Genomic DNA, 22,243 nt, shown 5'->3' with positions numbered 1-22,243 from the left:
AAGTTATAACAAGGTGGATAAGAAGGGAAATTTGTCCTAGAATGCCAACTTTGAGAGGACAACAAAATTCAAATAATTTAAAAAACATTACCTGATTTTAAAGTTAGGTGCAATTACATTTTAGTAACGTGTTTGCATCTCCAGCCACATGGAGATACCTGAGTTTTGTACTTAGTAAGAATTGTTAATTAAAATATGAGACATCATTTTTGTCCCATGTCTTGGTCTCTTCCTCAAACAGGAGCCAGGATTCTGGGTATTTGGATAATTTCTGGAGTCTTTATCCCCACAAGTCTATTCCCACTGGCCCACTGTCTCCATCTTTACTCAACTAAGCCAGGTTTAATTCTTCTATTATTTTTACATCACAAATTACAAATGGGTTTGAGAGCACTTTTTGGTGGTTCTTGTTCCCGTAACCAATAAGGCTAGTTAGAATTCTACAGTCACATAAGAAGTGTCCTAATAGATTAGGGTCATGTATGAAAGTGTATGATCAGCAAAGCAGGGGAGGTAGCCATGTTACAAGTGCTAAGTTAATAGAATTTACTATTTAGGAGTTCTGGTGCCACAGAATTTAAGAGACATAAAACATGGCTCTTAACTTTTCTGGAATACATGTTGAAGGATGATAAAAGCACATGAGTGGATGAACTGTGCTCTGCAATAATAAAAGGAATCCTAGCTTGGAAGAAATCATGGAGCCATTGTAATATTGAAGTACAGCTGTGTTTGGTGATAATGCTTAGGTTATTGCTGACTGCATAGATCAGGACGAGGTAGATTTAAGGCAGCTTGGGGAAGGGATTGGGTGCAAGCTCTCATCTAAAAATTTAAAAGCATGTCTTGGCCCCCAAATCTTATTGCCTAAAAGGTTAATAATTCATAATCATTAATATAAATTAATAAATGATTACTAACAATACTATATAATATTGACAACTTTAATTATCGATTATTATTATTACTATCACTAACACCTTAGGTTTATATGGAGTTTCAGTTTTATAAACTTTAAATTTATCATCTAATTTGAGCCTCATAATAACCCTGTGAGGTCAATGATACTTTATATTTTATAGGCGAGGAAATAGAGGGTGAGAAATATTAGACAGTCTTCTCCAGATGACTTAGCTGTAAAGTGACTGAATCTCTTGGGCTCCAAGTTCATCTCTGTATCTCCTATGACTCGGTGCCTCCCTTTGGTTAAGAATAGAAAAATCAGGTACCTGCTGGTATCACTGTAGTTTTTATAATAAGCTTTCCCAACAGGAGGGATAGTAACAACTGGGACTATCAGAAAGGTGGCAGTTATAAACACCTGGGTCGTAAATGCCCTCTGTATGTGTGGTGCCCATTGCCCACACACTTTAGATCCATGTAGCCAGTCACAATGTGCCAGGCTCGGTGCTGAATGCTGGAGAGATGAGCTTTTCTGCCCTTGAGGAGCTCCCACTTGAATGGGAGACACCAGGCAAACAGCAGTGCTATGTCCCCAGGAGACAGAGCTACTGTAAATAGAGACTTCTCTGAGCTGTGTGTGCCTGTGGGGTGGAGGCAGGCCTGGGGAAAACATCCTGAAGAAGGTGGGATTCAAACTAAGTCGTAAAGGAAGCCACAAAAGGGATGGTTGCTGATGACAGTATTTCCTTTTTTAATCTTTATTTTATTTTTTAATTGTTAAGAAAGTTTTTTTTATTATAGATTTTTATTGACAAAACATATTTGTGGGTAATTTTTCAACACTGACCCTTGCAAAAACTTCTGTTTGAACTTTTTCCTTCCTTCCCCGACTCCTTCCCCTAGATGGCAGGTAGTCCCATATATGTTAAATGTTAAAGTATATGTTAAATACAATATATGTAGTATCTTCTTTTTTTTTTTTAACAAGTGGGCATTCTCTTAACAAATGTCTTATTCTCTTCCTTCTCCTTTTCTCTATCCACAATTCTCCCTTTCCCATCTTTTTCATTGCACATTTTGGTTAACTCCTTTCCAGGAATTAACTTTGGTGGCTTTGGAATCAGAAATGTTAAAATTCTGCCTTTTCTACTCACTACCAATGTAGCATTGGGTCTCAGTTTCCATATCTGTGAAATGGGGGAGCTGGACTTGATGATCTGTTTACTGCCCACAGTAATCTTTCTCACATGTACACTCCCTTTTACCTCCTTCCCCTCTTGTCCAGCTCCCTCAGAAGGATCTCTCTTCCTCTCTCTTTGTTCCATTTGTGAGCTCTAACCATGGTTGATGAGCCTAAGAGCAGTGCTTGCAAGAAGCTTGGATAATGGAAAAGAAAAGCCATATGTTTCAAAGTGAAATTAGATACATACACAGAGCCTGTGCCATCAACCGAGAAAACCTCAGAAGTGCCCAGAAGTCCCCTTCCGAGTTTCCACAAAAGTCTCCTCCAATTTCCTCGCCCCCCTCTCAAGCTACTTTCCCTCCAGCACTCACATTTGAGAGAAATTTAAGAAACAAATTATTTCTTATTCAATTTCATTGTGTTTCTGGTCTAATTGCGGGCATTGCAACCGTATGTTTTCTGTAGGTTTTCATTGCATCCATTCAGTGAGTATGTCAGCTGCATTATGGGTTAAATAGCTTTTGAGGGACCAGCTTGGAAATTCAGCCAACACAGTGTGCACATCGTTTCTGGGGGAAGATGCATTTGCAGTTGCACCCAGCCAATGCCCACTCAGCCATTCCCCAAGAATCCCGAGGTGTTGTTGGAGACACTTGGAATCCCATGGCAAGGACTGGTCCTGAGTGGCAACTTAAGGGTTAAAAGGAACCTTGGGGGTGCCCCAGGAAATTTCCTCCTCATGTATGAGGTGGATCTCTTTCAACTCCTGGCTCAAAAGAGCTTGTATCAAAAATGTTTACAAAATAATACCGGCTTTACAAGATTAAGTGGTTAATGAGATCTTAGCTTTGGAGCTGAAAGGATGCTTAGAAGTCACTGGACATGGTAGACCAGCTATAATAGCGCTTCCACTTCCTTTCCTTAAATCTTGAATTCTTCTGATCTCATCTTCCCTGCAAATGGCCCCCCCTCTTTATTGTCAAATCTTATGGCCTGTTCTCAGTCCTCATTCTCCTTGGCTTATTGGCAGCCTTGCACACTGATGTTCTCTCTCCTTGACGTTCTCTTTTACTAAGTTTCTGAGCCATCACTTGCTCTCGGTTCCCCTCCTGCCTCTCTGACTGCTCCTTTTCAGTTTCTGTTGCTGCATCTATATTGAGCTGTCACCTGCTAATTTTGAGAATCCCTCAGGGCTCTGTTTTTTGCCCCTTCCTCTTCTCCCTTTTTACCTTTTGGCTTGGCAGCTAGGTGGCACAGTGGATAGACTGCTGGACTTGGAGTCTGAAAGACCTGAGCTCAAATATAGGCTCAGATATTTATTGGCTGTGTGACCACTTGCAAGTTATTTAACCTTTGATTAACTCAGTTTCCATAAAATGGGAATAATAAGACCACTTCCTTTCTTGTGCTCAAGTGAGTTGATATTTATAAGGCCTTAGCATAGTAGTCTACTGGTACATAATAGATGCTTAATAAATGCTTGTTTCCTCCCTCCCTCCTTTCTTTGCATCCTTTGTCTCCCTTCCTTCCTTCTTTCCTTGCTGGATGATTGTTATATCCTTTGGGTTTTTTTTTTTTGCCTCTGGTCCATTCTCTGCTCAGCTGTCAGATTGATCTTCCTAACGCATGGATCTGATTGTCGTTCTCCATCCTTCCAATAAACTCCAGTAGTTCCCTACTGTCTCTAGGAGAAAAATGAAATCTTTCTGGTGTTTCAGTCCCCTTAGAATCTGGCTATTTGGTGCCTTTGCAATCTTTTTGTACCTTCCTCTCCTCCAGAGACACTGGCTTTTTTGTTCTTCCTCCTATATGACCCTACATCTCCTAACTGTGATTTTTCAGTGGCTGTCCCACAAGTGCATTCTCCCTCTCCCTCTCCCTTTCCCTCTGTGTCTCTCTGCGTGTCTGTCTTTATCTGTCTGTCTTTTTATGTCTTTGTCTCTGTCTCTGTCTGTGTATCTCTCTGTGTGTCTGTCCCCCTCTCTGTCTCTGTCTCTCTGTATTTCTGTCTCCCTTTGCCTCTTTATGTTTGTCTCTTCCTCCCTCCCTCATTCTCTCTCTCCTCATCTCTACTTTATCTATCTACTACTTTCATTAGATTCTTTAAAGTCCCATTCAAATCCTATCTCCTACAATAGACCTTTCCCAACCTCCCCTTTAATGCTGGGGTCTTTCCTCTGTTGATTAGCTCCCACTTATCCTGTCAATATCATTTGTTCTTATTTCTTTGCTCTCTGCCTTCCCCATTAGACTGAAAGCTCCTTAGGAGCAGGGACCAATTTTTTGCTGTCTTTCTTTGTATCTCAGAAATTAGCATAGTGGCTGACACATAGTAGGTCTTAAATAAATGCTTCTGACTGACTCATTCCCTCCACCCTCCAACATCACTCAGTTTTCCAGGTAAGGGAACAAAAGGCTGCAGAGGTTGTCACTTGTTTTAAAGGTTGTATTTGAATCCAAGTCTTTTGGCTCTAAACCCACGACTTTTCCCACTGTGCCCCTGTACATTGGAAGAAGGAAATTGAAGCTGAGATGTCAAGTGGACTTGCCTAAATTTACAGCGTGAGCAGTCTTTAGTCTGCTTTTATTTCTCGGTTGTATCCTCCAACAGAACAGAGTCTGCCTTTTGTGAGCAGATAAAGTCATCCATGGAGCTTTTCTTTGTCTTTTTTTTTTTTGTTAGTGGGCTATTTTGGTCCCTTGTGGATCAGGAAGCTAACTGTGTCAATGGCTCATGCATCCTTCAGGAGAGTTCTGGCTCACCACTGAATGGTGAAGTGGGAGCTCAAGGAGCTAGAATCAGTAACACAGGGCACAATTTAGTTAGAAAAAAGTTTGTGATTTCTGGGAGGATTTAATTTTTAAGAATTGATTGATGTCTTACACTGAAGGGAGAAGCTCTCCTTCTTTCTCGTTAATCACCTCTCATTTTTATGGTAATGAGTACTTGAAGTTAGGTAGTTAATTAATCCATCTCATCCCCTATACAGTGCTAAGAAAGAACCATCTGCTGCAGGTTGGGATGATTGAAAAGTAAGGTATATTTCTAGCAAAATGTTAACTATGGTCAGGTGGAATAAATTAGCAAAATTCAATTCATGATTGAAAAAAATTATAAATCATTACTGAAATGTATTTGCATATAGAAAGAGTACCTGTAGGAATCAAGTAAATGGCTTATTAAAATCTAAAGCTGTTAAGTACATGTAACTTATGGATCTTAAATGGTATTAATCAGTAAAAAGACAAAGCTTTATTTCTATATGATACTTCAGTGCTTGAAGAATCTGTGATTTCTGGAATTTCTTCAGTGTGGGGGGAGCCTCTTTCACCAATGCAAGTCTTAAGTCCTCTGCATCTTAGGTTGTTCAGCTATCTCAGGTGTGTCCCACTCTTTGTAATCCTATTTTAGGTTTTCTTGGCAAAGATACTGGAGTGTTTTGCCATTTCTTCTCCAGTTCATTCCAGAGATGAGCAAACTGAGGTAAGAATGGCTAAGGGACTTGCCCAGGATCACACACAACTAATAAGTTACTGAGGCCATATTGAACTCAGGAAGATGAGTCTTCCTGAGTCCAGGACTGGGACTCTGTGCACTATGACCCCTCTCCCCTCCAGCTGCCCATTGTGGTAGGTAGATTTTGAATGCTGCGCCAAAGGAAATCTACCTAGAACCTGTGCTTTCAGCACATTGGAGAGCTCCCGTCCCCAGTATAGGGGCCAGACAGCAAAATTAGATCATAAAGGTGAGAAAAGGATTGATGAGTTGTGACCTGCATGGATCGGAGGAGGAAGCTGTAGAAATGGGATCATGGGAATACTGCAGTTGTAACTATAGGGATTCAGGTAGGACAGAGAAGTTATTGACCCCTTCCAGCTTTTACCTTTGCTCAATAGAAAAATAATGTGACCACTTGACATTTTTCCCCCTTTGCTCCAAGGTTTTCCTCTTGGATTTTTCTTGCGTGTTCTAGTTGTGACCTCATTCTTCCTTGGATGTTCTCCTTTTCCAGGGAATAAAGGGACGCATAGTAGGTCTCTGGATAGCTATGTAGTGCAGTGGATGGAGTGCTAGGTTCAAATCTGGCTTACTAGTTCTAGCTATGTGAACTTGAATATATTATTTAACTCTCTTTGCTTAGTTCCCTTGGTTGAGAAATGGACGTAGCAATAGCACCTCTCTCTCAGAATTGCGAAGATCAAATGAGATCACACTTGAAAGTTTAGCACAAAGGCCTGGGACATAGTAGGAGTTGCACAAATGCTCATCATCATCATCATCATCATCAACATTTGAGGCTGTTTTTGCTTTCGTGTTTATAGCCCCGCTTTTGGCACGACGCTTAGCATATTTAAAAACTTAACAAATGCTTTTTCTTTCATTCCACTGGACATATGTAAAAAAGATTCTAAGTTAGTTGTCCCTAATTAGGACATCTCCTAGTTTCCCGAGGTCCCAGATGGCATCTCATCTACTTAACTCTAAGATGAGTCCTAGTATTGCTTTTTCATCTTAACCTCAAGATTTTATTTTCATTGGTGGTTTAAAAATGACCTTTTAATTTTTTTTAGCAGAATTTTTTTTTTGGTTAATGGAAATAGACTTCTTCCTGCTTTTCAGCAGAGATAAAAGAAATGATTCCACATCAACTGTAGCTCAAGAGATCCAATTTCAAGACTAAATGATAGATGTCTCCATGGAGACCAGTGGAATGCTGGGATTCTTCATACCTAGCTGATGGAGTTCGTGGCATCTAGGAGCCGAGCCCTCCTGATGTGCACAGATGTGGGCTTCTAGCATCAGGGTGGGAAGGCATTTTGCTTTTTAATTTTTTCCTTTTTCCAACCACAAGTCTTTCTTGAGGAGTGGTTCAGTTCCAACTCCACGTGGCCTATTGGACCCCTTGGTCCAGGGACCACGTGGCCATTGACATCTCTTTGCTGCTTGAAGCACTCAGAGACATTCATGTAAGTCCAGTGATGATAAATGAGCTCCTCTTGAAAATGAATCTCTCTTGCCCTGAAAGTGTCCTCTTTGTAGACAGGAGTGACTGACACACTGCTTGAAAAGCCTTCAGGTTCATTCTCTCATTGCACATCTCTCGGCTGCTTTGTGTCTGTAGTCTCCTTTTGAAAAGTGGGGAGCCCTTTGTAGGCTTTGGCTAGGAGATGACTTTAACAGTCACTATAAATAAAATATGCATGTGAGGAACTGCCATGCAGCCTGGTGTTCAGCTGATATGACTTGGTGTCTGTAATTCTCACCAAGAGGAAAAGATGTATTCCTTCACAATTTTTTTTTCAGGCTGTAGAGAAGGAACTTTCTCAGACTGAGTTTTTTTGGGAGGGGAGGGAGAAGAAGGAGAATGGGGAGTCTGGACTTGTAACTTTATGGATCTAAAGAACTTCCTTAACTTATGAAGTTAACTCTTAGAGAATTAGCAGAAATGTGGAGGGGACTTGCCCATCTGAAAGTCAATCTTATTCAGGTGCTTGTGGGCACTGAGAGATTAAGTGACTTTTTCACATTCCCACACTTAATCAATGACACTTTTTGCCTTTTTACTTTTTACCCCCTGCCTTCCAGATTTTTTCCTTGGCTACATGTTAAGCTTGTCCATGTCAATGTAGTAGCCAAGACTGCACAGGATTCTTGGGAAATTATCTGATGATGGAGAAATAGAATGGAACGTGTCACATCTAGTGTGCTCACACTCATATGTCTCGCATGACTGTGTGGACTCTTGTTAACCCTCTGGACTGACTTGATCTTTCTCTTCAACCTACACTCCAGAAAATGACCACTCAATTATCTCAGGGTTTTAGGGGTAATCTTCCTCTACCTACCACCCTATTATATATTAATTCCATTTCCCTTAATTTCACTTGTGTTGATGCAAATGAGCCATTTACAATAATATTTGTAGATTTAAAACATATCCGTTTACTTAGCAATAAGGCAAATGAAAAATATCACATCATCACTAAACATATAAACAAATAGTAAAATATATCACAATTTACAGAAACTGGGGCACACTCTCACCAATGCTCTTAGTATAAGAAGAGAGAGTGGAATATGTTTACAAGAATTTAACAAACGAATTTCCCATAATGCCTTGCAATTCTAATATTTCTAGTATGCTATTCTAACTTGCTTTCCCCCTTAAAACTATTTCTTCTTATTCACCTGTCCCAATTTTTAACAAATTAAAATTCCTTCTCAGTCCTTTAAAACCATTGATCTGTTTTCATACGAAACACCATCTTACATGCTTCTCAAGGTGATTTATATCTTTATATTTATGCCACAGTTCATTTTTTTCTAAATCTGTTGAGTCTTTATGAACATATTTTAGAAGGTTTTTTATCGAATCAGAGTTCTTTCCTTACTCCATTCAGTCCATCCAGAATAGAAGCAAATGAGTCATTTACAATAACACTTGTAGATTTTTACAGATATCCATTTACTTAGCAATAAAGTAAATGAAAAATTTCACAAGTGCTCATATTCTATTAATAAAATACATCACAATTCACAGAAACCTGGGTCACATTTTGACCAGCGCACTTAGTATAAGAAGAGAGACAAGGCAGATGATGTAAATACTTTTACATGAGTAAAAGCTATTTATTAACAATTGAAATAAATATTTTTCTTTCCATAGATGTGCTTTTTTGCCTTTTTCCATGACTAAACTACCCAGATATCAGGATAGTAACCTACATCGGCAATAAAGTAGCCTTCTATATTCACTTCCCAAGGAACTTCTCTTCCTATTGCTTAGCCATGTTCTAATCTATTGCAAAATCTAGACCGCCAAGGATCTTTTTGACTTCCAGGCACACTCTTGATTCATATGAATTTTGTGGTCCTGTAGAAGTCCTGTTTTGTTTTTCCCAGACATTCCCCATATTTGATCCATCCTCTTTGAGCCATCCTCCACATTGCTGCCCAAGGGATTTTCCTGAAGCATAGTTCTGACGCATCTCTCCTCTAGGGGATAAACTCCCATGGCTCTTTATTTCCTCTGCTCAGTCATTTTATTTCCCCTTTGGCATTGCAGGTTGGAGACCTGGGTCTCACTTCCCTCTCCTGCCTTTTTGCGCACTCTTTGGTCCAGCCCACCCCGACTTCTGGATGTTCTTCACAGCCGCCATTCCAACTCCCTCCCACTTGCCTCTGCATTGGCTGCTCTTCATCCTTATCGTGCATTCCTTCCCCACTCTATCTCTGAGAACTTCTAACTTCCTCCACAGCCCAGCTCCACCAAACGCCCCTCCTACACCAAGCCTTTCCCGGTGCTTCCAGATGCTGGAATTTCCCTAAATTATCTTGTATTCATTTTGCCTCCTTTGACAGAGCAAAAGCTCTTTAAAAGGAAGAGTAATTCTGCTTTTACGTTCATATGCCACAGAGTCTGGCGCAAGGAGGTGTTTAGTAAATACTTATTGAATGATTGATAAACTCCACTGTGGTACTTTGATTTCCATTAAATTTTAACTTTTGTGATTTGTCTCATTGTTCCAAGCTATCAACATCTTTTTCAATCTCAATTCTATTTTATAATATCCCTCTCCTTTCTCCTTCATGGTTTCGAAACATGCTACCCAGACCTCCAAGTTATTGTTAAAAATGCTGAACTAAGAACGCCTGGGTACACATAGCTGTGGGACTTTCCTCGAGACTTCTTCCCATGTAACATTCATATCAACGACATCTTTTTGGATGCTCTTTCCAACTAAAGCGAGTTAACCAAATGCAGCAGGATCTAGATCCCAACTTTTCATTCTGAACATAAGGCTGTCATGGCTGTAGTAGTCTAGCCTAGTCATCTTTTCAAGCATGAGCATGAGGTGAGACTGTGATGATGTAGGACAATAAAATTCAGGTCTGGGACTCCTTTTCTCTCTCTCTTACAAACTCTCCCATTGTGCTATATCACCTTTACTTTGGTATCATTTCTCTTCTTTCACAGTTGTGAATCAAGAATAAACTAATGAGAGAGAGAGTAAGAAAGAGAGAGAGAAAAAAAAGAGAGAGAGAAAGAGAGAGAGAAGAGAAAGAGGGAGTGAAGGAGGGATGGAGGGAAGGAAGGAGAAAGGGAAGAAGGAAGAGAGGGAGAGAGGGAAGGAAGAAAAAAGAGAGAGAAGGAAGGAGGAAGAGAAGGAAGGAGAGGAAAGGAGGAAGAGAGGAGGGAGGGAAGGAAAAAAGCAGAGAGGGAAGAGGAAGGGAGGGGAAAAGAAGGAAGGAAGGAGGGGGAGGGAGAGAGAATTAAATAGCATTTACTATGTGCCTGGCATTACAAATATTATTTCACTTCAGCCTCTCAATGTTGTGAGGCAAGTGCTGCTATTATCCCCATTTTACAGTTGAAGAAACTGATAGAGATCACATGACTTGGCTAGCTTTATGAATAGCTAGGGTTTAAGGACACATTTGAACTCAGGTCTTTTGAACTCTAACCCACCCAGTTTACTGTGTCACCAGATGCCATAAAACTAAGCTATTGTTAGTCATGCTGCCACCATCTATCTCCTTAGTTTTCTTTTACATGATACTTAACCTTCCTGATGAAAGTAACAAAATGGTTCTCATTTGATTCTGTTCTGTTGAATTGTCTGAATTGATGATTTGTGTCTGTTTCCTCTTTTCTCCTCCAGGAATTTTCCCCCTTAATTGTTCTTTCTTTCTGCATTTTTACCAACTCTTTTTAGCAATTTTCCTCACGAGTCCAGTATATGTGAAACTGGTTGAATAACTGGATTCAAAGGTGACCTAAAGGAGACATCCAGTCTGGAAGGAAACATCCAGTCTAATGTCCCAGGGATAGAGACTTGGTCCTGGGCTATTTAAAATTTTTGTCATTGATTTGGACTAAGTATTGAATAACATACATACATACATATACATATATATGTATCAACTTGATATATATCCATCCATCTATCATCTATTTGTCTATCGACCTATCTAATCTATCCATCTATCTGTCTGTCTGTCTGTCTATCTATCTATCTACAAGTCACAGATGAAACAAGATTGAGAAGAATCAATACCCCATTGTACGACAGATTTAAGGTCCAACTAGACTATGGCTAGAACACTGGGCTAATTCTAGCCTGTGCTAGAACAATGAGCTGAAGTCAGTGAGAAACAAGGCAATAGGGATGCACATAAAGTGCCACAGTCCAAAGTATAAAATCCAAAGTTAAAGTTAAAAAATCAACCAAGTGTAAGACGAAGGAGACACGATCAGTCAGAGGTTGGTCTTAATAAACCGATCAAACCAAAGCAGCTTATGGGGTTGAGCTCTCCAGCAGGAGTTGTTCGAGTCTGCCATGTGATATGGGTTGCCAAAGCTAATGTCATGTTAAGTTCATCAAGAGGAGCAAAGCCCTCAGGAATAAAGTAGCGAGAGCACACCTGCATGATAGTGTTGGGTTCCAGCTGTGATGTGTTAGGAAGGACAGTGATAAGCTCTAGAGCTGCCAAAGGAGGCACCCAGTTACGAGGGGCCCTGCCCCGAGCCGTAGAACAGCAGATGGAAGAAACTGGAGAGGTCTGGCCTGGAAGAGAGAAGGCTCAGGGGAGGTGTGATTGATGTCTTTACGTATTTGAAGGAGCTGTAAGGTGTGAGAGGGGCTTAGACTTGTCTTGATGGGCCCCAGAGGGCAGAGTGAAGATCGTAGAGAAGAGGAGACCTTGAGGTAAGGAATACTTTGATGATAACTGGAGCTGTTCAAAGGTGAAATTGGCTGCTTTTGAGAGGTAGTAGAATTTCCCCTCCTTGTGGGCCCGAGGGCTTGATGACCCTTGTGGAGGAGACTGTGGAAGGAATTTTTTTCTTGTATGAGTTTGACTAGGAAGACGCTGAGATCCTTTTCAGGTTTACTGTGATTCTGACTTTCTGTGATTTAATTCAGCCCTCACATTTTCTAGATGAGGAAAATGAGAGTTGCTCAAGTTCATAAAAAGATTGGAGTAACTGACTTCAGGTTCGGGTCTCTTGCTATTGCTTACCACATAGCCTCATTCTTCCTCTTGGTCACTGATCACAGTATCTCTTTCCAAGTACTCAGAAACTGTCCCTTTGATAATGTTTTTCTAGAGTTTTGTTTTTTTTTTCTGGGAATGAGACTTTGCCAACTAGTAGTTCAGGGGAATCTATTGTCACCTTTTTTTCCTCCCAAAAACTGGGTAACAAAAATGGCTGGCCTTGCCCATTCTTCATGATTTCTAAAGATCACCAACATAGCAATAACACAACAAACAGAGTCTTCTCTGCAGGTCCCTGGGATGTCATCTGTTAGGGTTGAAGGAGATAGATATTTCTTAATATTTGTTTTCTTTATTTGTTCAAGTTTCATGTTCTACAGTTATATCCTGCATGTTCTAGTCTGGAAATTGGCCTCTTTGATAGGGAAACAGAAGCAAAATAGGAATCAAGTGCTTTGTGCTTCTCTCCACCTTTGCTCTCTCATCTGTTATCATCTCTTGATTCTCGACCTCGGGCCTTCTTCAGTTTTCTCTTGCATGGGATGAGCTTTTTTCTTATTATGTAGATCTTTGACAAATCTTGACTTTAGCCTTCTTGCCCCCAATCTTTTCTCCTTTAGGAACCTTTGCTTTCATCTTCCACATATTTCCTTATAAATTTCGGGTTAGTGGTTTTGTTAGGACACAATAATGAAGATAAAATCAAATATTCTAAATCTGAGCAGGAGACCCAAGGTCTAAGGAGACAGATTACTGTATTAACTTCTAATTACAATGAACACACCGAGTCCTCCTAATCATTATGCACCTAAAGCTAGCACAGCCTAGGAAGTCTGAGTGTGACATTTAACAATTGCCCAGGCTGCTCTCAGACCAAAAGTCTTGGGCTTGTTAATTCTGACATGTTTTAGAGGTTCTGGAAGGAAAAAAGTCATTCTTTTAAGCGTAGAGCTGCAAGATAAAATAATGGGTTATGGCTTATCCACATGATGTCCATTTACAATTAAAGAGCAAGAAGAAACATCTTAAAAGGAGTTAAAAAAAAGCCTAATTAAGGATTATTAGGAAACCGCTTATTTACTATTTTGATTTATTTCGTTTTATTCATATTTTATTATTATTACTCATTGTTTTGGGTTTCATCAATCACAGACAAAAAGATGAATTAAAAATCGGTTGGAAAATATTTCTTCCTTAAGCCTTGATCGCAACATTTTCCAAATGAGCCTGATTTAAAGAAAAATTATCTCATTTCATCTTGGAGATGCCCTTCTCCCTTTCAACCCCTTGCTCGGAAACATTCTTCCACCTTCGCTGCTCGATTCTCACATTTTTGGGCCTTCTCCCGTTAAGGGGAAGGTTATGAACAAAAGCCTGATGACTCATTAACACCTTCATGCTATTTTCTCCTATAATTAAATTTTGCCATATTAGTTAAAGAGGAAGCAATGGGGAGAGTGGGTAAAGTATTGGCTACGAAATTAGAACAATCTGGATTTGATTCCTCATTTCATCCCCTGGTGAAATAAGCTTTCAGTTTCCTCATCTCTAAAATGGAAATAATAATAATAGTAAGGACTATAGGGTTGTTATGTGAATCCAATAATATAATATGTCTAAAGTACCTTCAAACTTTAACCTTATGTAAGAGCTGTTTTGAAGATTGTTACTCCTCTGAACTTATGTGATCTCCCTAGCAGAATGTAAACTCCTGGTGGGCAGGGATTATTTACTTTGTCTTTATGTCATGTCCAACACCCATCCCACGACCTTGCTTTCAGTAGGAGCTTAATATAAAAATATTTGTGGAATTATTTATCTTAGGACCCTGTTTTCAGGCAAGGAGACCTTTGTCCTTGGAGCTGGCAGAGGAAGAAAGCCTGGGGTCAGAGCTTACACTCTGTAGAATCGGGAACCGAGAAGCATATTCCTGAATTTCTTGTTTGTTCCTAGGTTTGCAGAGGAAATGACTAGCACCTGGCTCCGTCTCTTCGAAGGCAGCGGGATTCCATATGGACCCATCAACAGCATGCGCGAAGTGTTTGCTGAGCCTCAGGTTTGTCGCCCTAGAGTTCTTTGGCTACATTCTGAAAGGTGCTGTGGAGAGATCAAGAATTTATCCTTGTTTTTTCCTTTTTTCAAGTGTAAATGGGATCACATCCTCATACAAATACGTCACGGCCTCTGAATTTATTGTTGTCGATAATATGGTCATTCATTGCAGGGCAATCCATGTCCTGGAATCAGTGAGAACACGGTGAGCGTTCCGTGGCATGGCAGAGCTCTGGCGCGTTAGCTTTGTATCCTTGGTAGCCGTGGACAATAGGCGAGGATTCGGAGACTTGCCTTTTCTGCTCTTTACCTCCAAACTTGTTTCATTTGTTTAGAGTGTCATGTCTTATTGCTTGAAGTCTGTGAATACAAGTGGAGCAATGTGTTGCTATTGATTATAATATCATATAAATATTATAAAATGTGGACTATAAATTGCAATTCATTTTATGGGAAAAGGCTAATTAGGGACATTGATTAATGTCTTTTATTCAAAAAGAATGCTGTGATTGCATAGGAATGGGTTTTCTATGGATGATTGGCTCCGGGGAAGAAAGAGAGAAGATCTTCAAACGCAAGTTCACATAATTTGAGTGTATCACTCAAGGCACAGTTTCCAATTTGTAATAACTTTCATTAGTTTTTTTTTTTTTTTAATCTCCTAAACTGTTGATTTCTCTGTGGGTACGTTGACGTCATCTTACAAAGGAAGATAAAGTTCTTGTCTATGGTTCTTCCAAATCTTCTAAAGAAACTTCTAGGATGGATTGTTCTAACATGGGTGTGGATGTCTGTTTATGTCTGTGGGTTTTATTTAAAAGAACTCGTGATAATGAGGATTTGTTGGTCTGCGCTGACCAGAGTCTTCTCTGATTGGCTGAAAGTGAGCTATTCTTTCTCAAACCCATTTCCTAATTTTCCCAGGGTAGTGCTTTGGCTTTCAACAGTTCTATGGAAATTAGTTTGTATATGTATATGTATATGTATATGTACATGTATATGTATATGTATATGTATATGTATACATATATAGTGTATATGTGTTATATGTTGTACATATTATGTTTATATTATTTATTGATTGATATTTCCCGTTTTGCTCACGCTTGTGTGAGATAAGGAGGAAGGTATGTATTCTGTTACTTCTCCTGAGAAGTGGGTTCTTGTTCCTCTCAGGTGACTTGCTGCTCAAGAGAAATAGTGAACAAAGTTTTGTTTTTATTTTTGTCTTGGTCTGGTCTGGTGACTTTCTGATGCAAAGGAGCAGCTTCTTTCAAAGTGAGAACAGTTGCCAGGGCCACTGAGAACTTAATGATAACAATCAATCCGCCAACCAATCAATAAGCATTTATCACGGATGCGCCAGAACAGGCACTCTGCTCAGATTCACAGGAGTGGGACCTTCCTGAGAGATGACATGTAAACTGAGTCTTGGGGGAAGCCTAAGGAACACAGGTGATGGAGGAGAGCCTCCTAGGCTGTCCTAGAATCAGAAGATCAAAAGTGTGTCCTGTGTCAGGAGCAGCAGGGAAGCTGGGGTCAGACCTTCATGATCAGATATATGGAGGGGAACACGGTAGCCTGGAAAACCGATGAGCCGAGGAAAAAGCATTGAATGGGGGTGTCCTTATCAGCCCCACCCTCCCCTTCTGTTGTAGGTTGGAGATATGTTGGAGACATCAGGTCCTAACCCAAAGCTCTCATTTTCTAGGTCAGAAAGCTAAGTAGCAGAAATAGTAAATGTCCGAGGTAGGCTCCGAATCCCTGTCTTTCTGATTCCAGATTCAGTCTTCCAGCTGCTCGGTCTGCCTCATGGCCTTTTTAAAGGGGGAGGGGGGAAGAAAGCAGTACTTGGAATAGGTCAGAACCATATGGAATCATCCTGTAAAGTTTTGATCCTTCCATTGAAAAAAAAAGTTTGGAAAAAAAGCTAAAGGAGGTTGAGAGGAGAAAAACAGAAACGTCTTTATTAATGTGTGGAAAATAGATGTTATGAGTTGAGGATATTTATCTCGCTTCCTTAAGAAGAGTAGGGCATTAAATCACCATTCTTTGCTTTTTCTTTCATTCTGTTTTTGGTGGGATATGAGTTAGGATTTCTGCATGGATGAGGAAGCCCTGAGGACACTGCCCAGAGGATGGAGGAAATGCCTTAATTAAAAAAAAAGAAATGCCTTAATTTATCAATTTGCATGGTTTCCAGTAGACCAAAGCACTGGGGAGGCCCCTGTTCACCAAAATATGAGCCATCCCATTGGAAACAACTGTGTGAGGAGGGATGACCTAGCACTCCGGGGATGATGTCAAGGTCCTTGGTGGCCACCCTGAGGTCATGGGAGAGAATTCTCATTGGCCATCCTCTTCCTTTACTCATCTCCTCGTGTGAACCGAGGCTTAAACCATTCTACAATCCAGCTTGGGCCAGTGGGGCTTAAATCCAGCTCAGTGTCTCTGACGGCAGCACATCTGGATCCTCCGTGCCAGGAGCATCTCCACCCTCGTCCTTTTTAATTACTGAAAATCTCCTTTTCCACTGTTTTTTTAAAAATAATTTTAGCTTAGCTCAATAAACACTTAAGACCTTCTCTTTATTCATTTTCTGTCCTTCTTCTGAAAGACTAGAATGTTTTAAAGTTCATTATGCAGACAGTGGCCATGTGGGCATAGGGTGAAAGGCCCAGCTGTAGCCTATTGAGCAAGATTAAAGAACCCCGATGGGAAGCTAACAGGTGATGCCTACTTTCTTTCCTTGGTGCTACACCCCAACACCTCAACCTCTTCTTAACTCCCCCATGCTCTGCAGCGGCCTTGCTCAACCCATTTGGGGCCTTCACCCCAGGGAGTCAAGGTTCAGGGGTCTCTGTCTCCTCTTTCTCCGCTGAACTGGACCCAAGGCCATTTTCTTGTTGCTGGGTCCTGTTCTTCTTTTAAGAGGGTCTGATGGGATGCTTTCCTCGGCACGTGAGGCTTCCCACAGGGTGCAGGGACACGCTGAGAGCCATTCCACTGTCTGGATTGCTGGCTTTACTGAGTGTGACCTGGGAATACAAGGGCTTCCAGGCTTATGAGTTTCAGAAATCTAGTAAATCATCTGATCCAGTCTTGTTTTAGACATGAAGAAATGAGGCACAGAAAGGTCATGATTAGCCTCCTCCTCCCTGTTCCCCATTTTAGCGTCATCTCTAGAATAGCGTAGTCGTCAAAATGGCAGCTCTGGGAATCTGGTCTGGGTTTCCAAGGTGAGTCACCCTCTCCAAAAGCGTCAGTCTCCTCATCTGTGAAATGGAAGACTGGATGTTCCCTCCCACCTGGAAGGACTGGTCACTCTGGGAGTGAATGCGACCCCCAGACTCATTTCCCTCACCCCGAGCGGCCACGCTCTAATCGAGCTGCCAGAGAGCATGACGTGTCGGTCCGTCCCAGGCCTGGCACCAGACGCTCATTTTTCCATAGATGGATGGAAAATTGTCTGTGTTTTTCCCGCTGATTATGTGCTTACAGTCACTTGTGTGGCGACAATGAATTGTGCAGGCGTCCCCGCTGGTAAGTCCATCAAGAACGCGGGGCGAGGGGTGGGAGGTGACGGCGAGGGAGGATATTAGAAGTTCCCAGCAGTTGAGGGAGAGCCGGCCATGCAAGCTTTTTAAAGGGACCCTTGCATTTTCCCTTCCTCAAGGAGGGTCTGTAGCGTTTGGGAGTCCGAGGGGCTCGGAGGGAGTCCGAGCCCCTCATGAGCTTGCTGGACGTGAACGCCAGCGGTCATTTTTTCGCTTTCCGGCGGCTATTCCCTCCCCCCCAGATCTCTCTTGCTTAAAATATGTTCTTTTCATCAAGCCAACATCATCCAGCACATTAAAGGAATTCTTAAAAAGTTTTGAAAACGTCCTCACTCGATGACCTCACTGCGATTCTCTTTAACGCACCCTTGGGAACGGGGGAGCCAAATGCCTTGTGGTCTGAGGTTTTCCGCACCAAACAATCTTAAAAGAGAAAGCCATTTTTAACAGGAACGATTCATGTTCCCGCACAGCCAGGTATGGCCCTGGCTGTCAGGAAGGCCGTGGGAGCATCAATCACTTTCCTTTCACCGGAATGAGATTTCAGGGCTCGGGCTTTCCCTGCTCAGCCCCCAAATGCATTCCTAGAACTTGCAGCACTTGCCTTTGTCACGGTCCGGGAGGGAGAGGCAAAGGGCACAAAGTCAGCCCGGACCCCTGGCACAAAGCCACCCGTTCCTAAGGGGGAGTCGGGGCTAGGACTGGCACTCGGAGCCGTGACCTTGGGCAGAGCCAGTCACGGGGGGAGCTGGTCTCAAAGCGTCCTTCCAGGGCACCACACAAGTGGAGGCCGTCAGGTGTGAGACTGGCCGGAGCATCACTTCTGAGAAACGTGGGGAGGGAAATAGCCGAGCCGCAATCCTGCAGCTGGCCCTGGTGGGAGCCTGCGCCAAACACCTGCGAGCCCTCGAAGACCAAAACAAAGCTCCACCCGATGGCAGCTGGCCATCCCTTAACGGCCCTTCCCGGCCTCTGCCTCATCATAAAAATTAATTTAACAGCGCTACAGAAACTGTCCTTTCCTGTCCCGGGAGGCCGCTCTAGTTCCTCTCGCAGAGCCTCCTCGGCCCGAGAAACAAACAGGCTGCCGGGGTCGGGATTCAAAGACCGGATCGCTGAAAACTCTTGTTTTCAACGCCCTTATTTGCAGAGGCCGCTGGAGCTGGAGGCAAGCTCGGGGGCTCTGAGTGCTCTTGCCTTAGCACATCCTGGTCAAATGTCTGTTGGGTCTGGAAAAACTCACCCCCCCAGATAGGGACCCTCAAAGCCCACAGGGATGGTTTTTTAGTCTTTTCCCAGAAAACAAAGCACTTCTCTGCCCACTCTTGAATGACTTGGTCTTTCTTGGGTGGTTAGTGTTTGTTTAAATGGCATTTCCTATTTCACTGAAAGTGATTCCGGAGAAGCAAAATTAAAAGTTCGTCTGGGCTCCCACTGGAAATGACTTCTGTTTTTGATAGTTAATGCACCCCTGGGGTCACTGGGTTTGAGTCTAAGGGAGCCCCAGCAGATGTACCAGAGAATGAGCTGGGAGTCTCGGTGTGGCCGAGGATGTTGTTGGTTTGTGGGACGCACACACTCAGATGCACACTTTGTGAGGATTGCTATGGGCTGCATGTGGTTCTAAGTCCCCGTGTTGCTATCCTGCTCAAGGTTCTTCTGTAACTCCCTATTGCCTCTAGGATACAGATTCTTGTTGGGTCTAAGAACTTAAAACATTTCTTTTCATAACATTTCAACAATTTTTTTTAGTCATCATTCACATTTTATTTTATGCATTTAAAATATTCTTAGGAGTCTGTTGACTCCACCAGATTGCCGGGGGGGGACAATCCAGACTGAGATCATCCCCTGGGGATTCTAGGATAACATACAAACTCTGGTGTGACATTTAAAGCCTTTAGCAAGGAGAAGCCTTTAGCGGCAATGAGAAGATTCCCAGATCTGGAGTCAGTGGGCTAAAAGCCCACTTCTGGCACTGTCTGTGATTTCAGCTGTAAAGTAGGGGAGGAAGGAGCTGCAATCCCTTATAGCCCTGGCAGTGGGTGACCTAGTAAGAGTACGGTGTGGAGGCTGCTGAGAGATGACAGGACATTCCACTTCAGGCACCCCCTTTCTCCTCACTGCCTCTTTGCAGCATCTCCTGCCTCCGTGCCTTTACATACATTCTCATTTCTGCCTTTTGGCAGTCCTGATTCTCACCTCCCACCAAAGAACTTAGCTGATCCTTTCAGTGTTTAAAGTAAAGATGGAGGAGCCAGGCCCATCACGTGCCTAAAAGTAGGCAATCGTGTGAATCGTTAAAGTAGGGTAGAGATCAATGTAAAGTTCTACATTTGGGTTCAAAAAATCAATTTCAGATATTGATAATGGGGGTGTGTGTGGCTAAAAAGTAAATTGTCTAGAAAAAGCTAAATCATTTGGTAGATTCAAAACTAAAGTCGAGGCATCAGACCTGGAACATGGCAGCCCGAACAGCAGATGCCATCCTGGGTGGCAGTCACCGAATCCTAGGGATGGGCAGCAGGCAGGTGATAGACAGCTCCACCTTTGGTGAGTGCTCGTTAGCTCAGAAGAGGAGATTCAGGGGGACACAGATAACCTGATCAGGCCATGGGAGGGCCTTGTCACTGACTGCATGTACCAAGATCACTGAAGAGCATGGGGATGTTTAGCCTGCAGGAGGGAAGCCTGGGCAGGATACAGGGAGTTATCTTCAAGGAGGCTGAGACGAGTAGAAGTTCACCTTATTTGACTTCCAGAAATCAGAGCTTGAAGCAGTATGGAGGTCCTCAGGATCAGGCTTGCATGGCATACTATAAGTGCTTAATAAATGCTTGTTCAGTGACTGATTGACAAACTACCCAAGAAGTAAAATTGCCCAGAAGTGGGCCAGAAGGTCAATAAGTCTTTTCAATGACTTATTGTAGCTGGGTTTCCTGAATTTCTCAGGAGTTGGACCTCTGGATCCCTGACATCCTTTTTGATCTTGAGGTTCTGGGCGTGAATTAGCCCATGAGGTAGAATGGAAAGCATAGATTTCAAAGGGTCAGACTTGGTTTCTCAGCTTTGGTTACTTATGAGACCTATGTGGCCTTGGACAAAGTACCTCAAGTTTCTGGGTCTCAGTTTCCTCATTTGTAAGCTGAGTGAGCAGGAAGGAATGGTCTATCCTTCTTGGTTTAAGGCTTCTGATGACCTTTGCTCTGCAACATTGCAGTTCTAGTCTGGAGGAGGGCATTCACATTTTTTATCTTAAAGTTTCACTAACAGAGTTTATACTAAAGAGAAAAAACCACCTCTTGCCTCCCACATTTGTTTTGTCTTGTTTTTTTTGAAAACTTCTTTAAATAACAGACAAGGGGTTTCAAGTTAATGAATAGAGACACTCTAAGATTCCCCCAAACAGCTGCAGATATTCTAAATACTGTAAAAATTTGCCCTGAACCCTTACAAGAGGCTTTTCTTTTAAATACCATTTGTAAATTGAACGTGTAAAGTTATCCCTCATTTTCTCTTCATGATGAAGAGGAGACACATGGGCATTTTCATCTTTTTTTGTTTAGCGATTCTGGAATTTTTGGTGGCTGAGAACATCTGAAGATTCCACTTCTAAAGATATTTATTAAAAAAAAATCCAAGCCCTTATTCGTCAACAGTGGCTACACATATGCAGTTTATGTTTTCAAAATGACATTTTGCACTGATGATGGAGTGTCATGTTGGACCTTAACCAAACCTGGAATATATTCAGACCAAAAAAAACTCTTTTGTTTCCTCACAGAAACTCTTTGTTTCCTTCCAAGAGGTGGGCCAATGGAAACAAGCAGGGCAGTTCTCTACTTGGGGATGCCTCGTTTTTGAGTACTGTCAATGTCTTCCCAACACCAGTGCAAGAAGGGAGAGTTCGAGTTTATTTATAAAAGGCCACATCACTTTCTTTGAAGATTTGAAGTTGAAGGTCACTCAAAGGTTGACCTTGTGGGCACCCATGGTGTGTAGAAGGAGGCTGACAAACATTACTAAGTTAGACTAGTGAAAGAGAAGCCGTCACAGGAAAATCTTCAGACACACAGGATCAGAAAAGAACAAAATAAAGAATAAAAAATAAAGTAAAAAAGTAAAAAAGAAATAATAAAGTTAAAAAACAAGTGACAAGTAAACGACCAGTTGTGGAACAGCCCATGGACTGTCAGAAAAATGAAAATCATCTGACACATTGGGAGGCCATGGGCAAGCATGGCAAGAATGGAGGGTATGATCACAATTTCATCCAAGAGTTAAAGAACAATACTGGGGCCATTTTCTTGTTGAGAGCTGACCAGGTTCCATTCATTCATCTCCTGCTTTCTTCACCTCTGGGGGACTTATATTTTTCATTAGCATCTGGCAGAAATAGAGCAATAAGAGAGAGGAGAGGGGCGTTTCAGTTTTTGTGGGTGCTGGCTGACAACTCCCCTCTGCTGAAATGGGTGGACGTGTGGGGATGGGACTGGGCAATGGCAAAAGGCCCTTCCAGCCGTCCAGTGTGTTTGAAATACTCAGCAA

The 22,243-nt window shown here is 42.0% G+C and overlaps 1 protein-coding gene across 2 annotated transcripts in view; it reads left to right on the top strand.

The window, feature by feature from the left end:
- SUGCT (succinyl-CoA:glutarate-CoA transferase) overlaps window positions 1-22,243 on the top strand; it is a 558,844-nt gene that overhangs the window by 209,541 nt on the left and 327,060 nt on the right. For both annotated transcript variants that reach the window (XM_051978583.1, XM_051978590.1), the window contains exon 12: window positions 14,040-14,142. In XM_051978583.1, the coding sequence (XP_051834543.1) occupies window positions 14,040-14,142 (103 nt within the window). The remainder of the gene's footprint in view (window positions 1-14,039; window positions 14,143-22,243) is intronic.

Source organism: Antechinus flavipes, chromosome 1 (assembly GCF_016432865.1).
Source record: "Antechinus flavipes isolate AdamAnt ecotype Samford, QLD, Australia chromosome 1, AdamAnt_v2, whole genome shotgun sequence".
Taxonomy (NCBI): Eukaryota; Metazoa; Chordata; class Mammalia; order Dasyuromorphia; family Dasyuridae; genus Antechinus; species Antechinus flavipes.
This window is presented reverse-complemented; position numbering and strand designations above follow the sequence as displayed.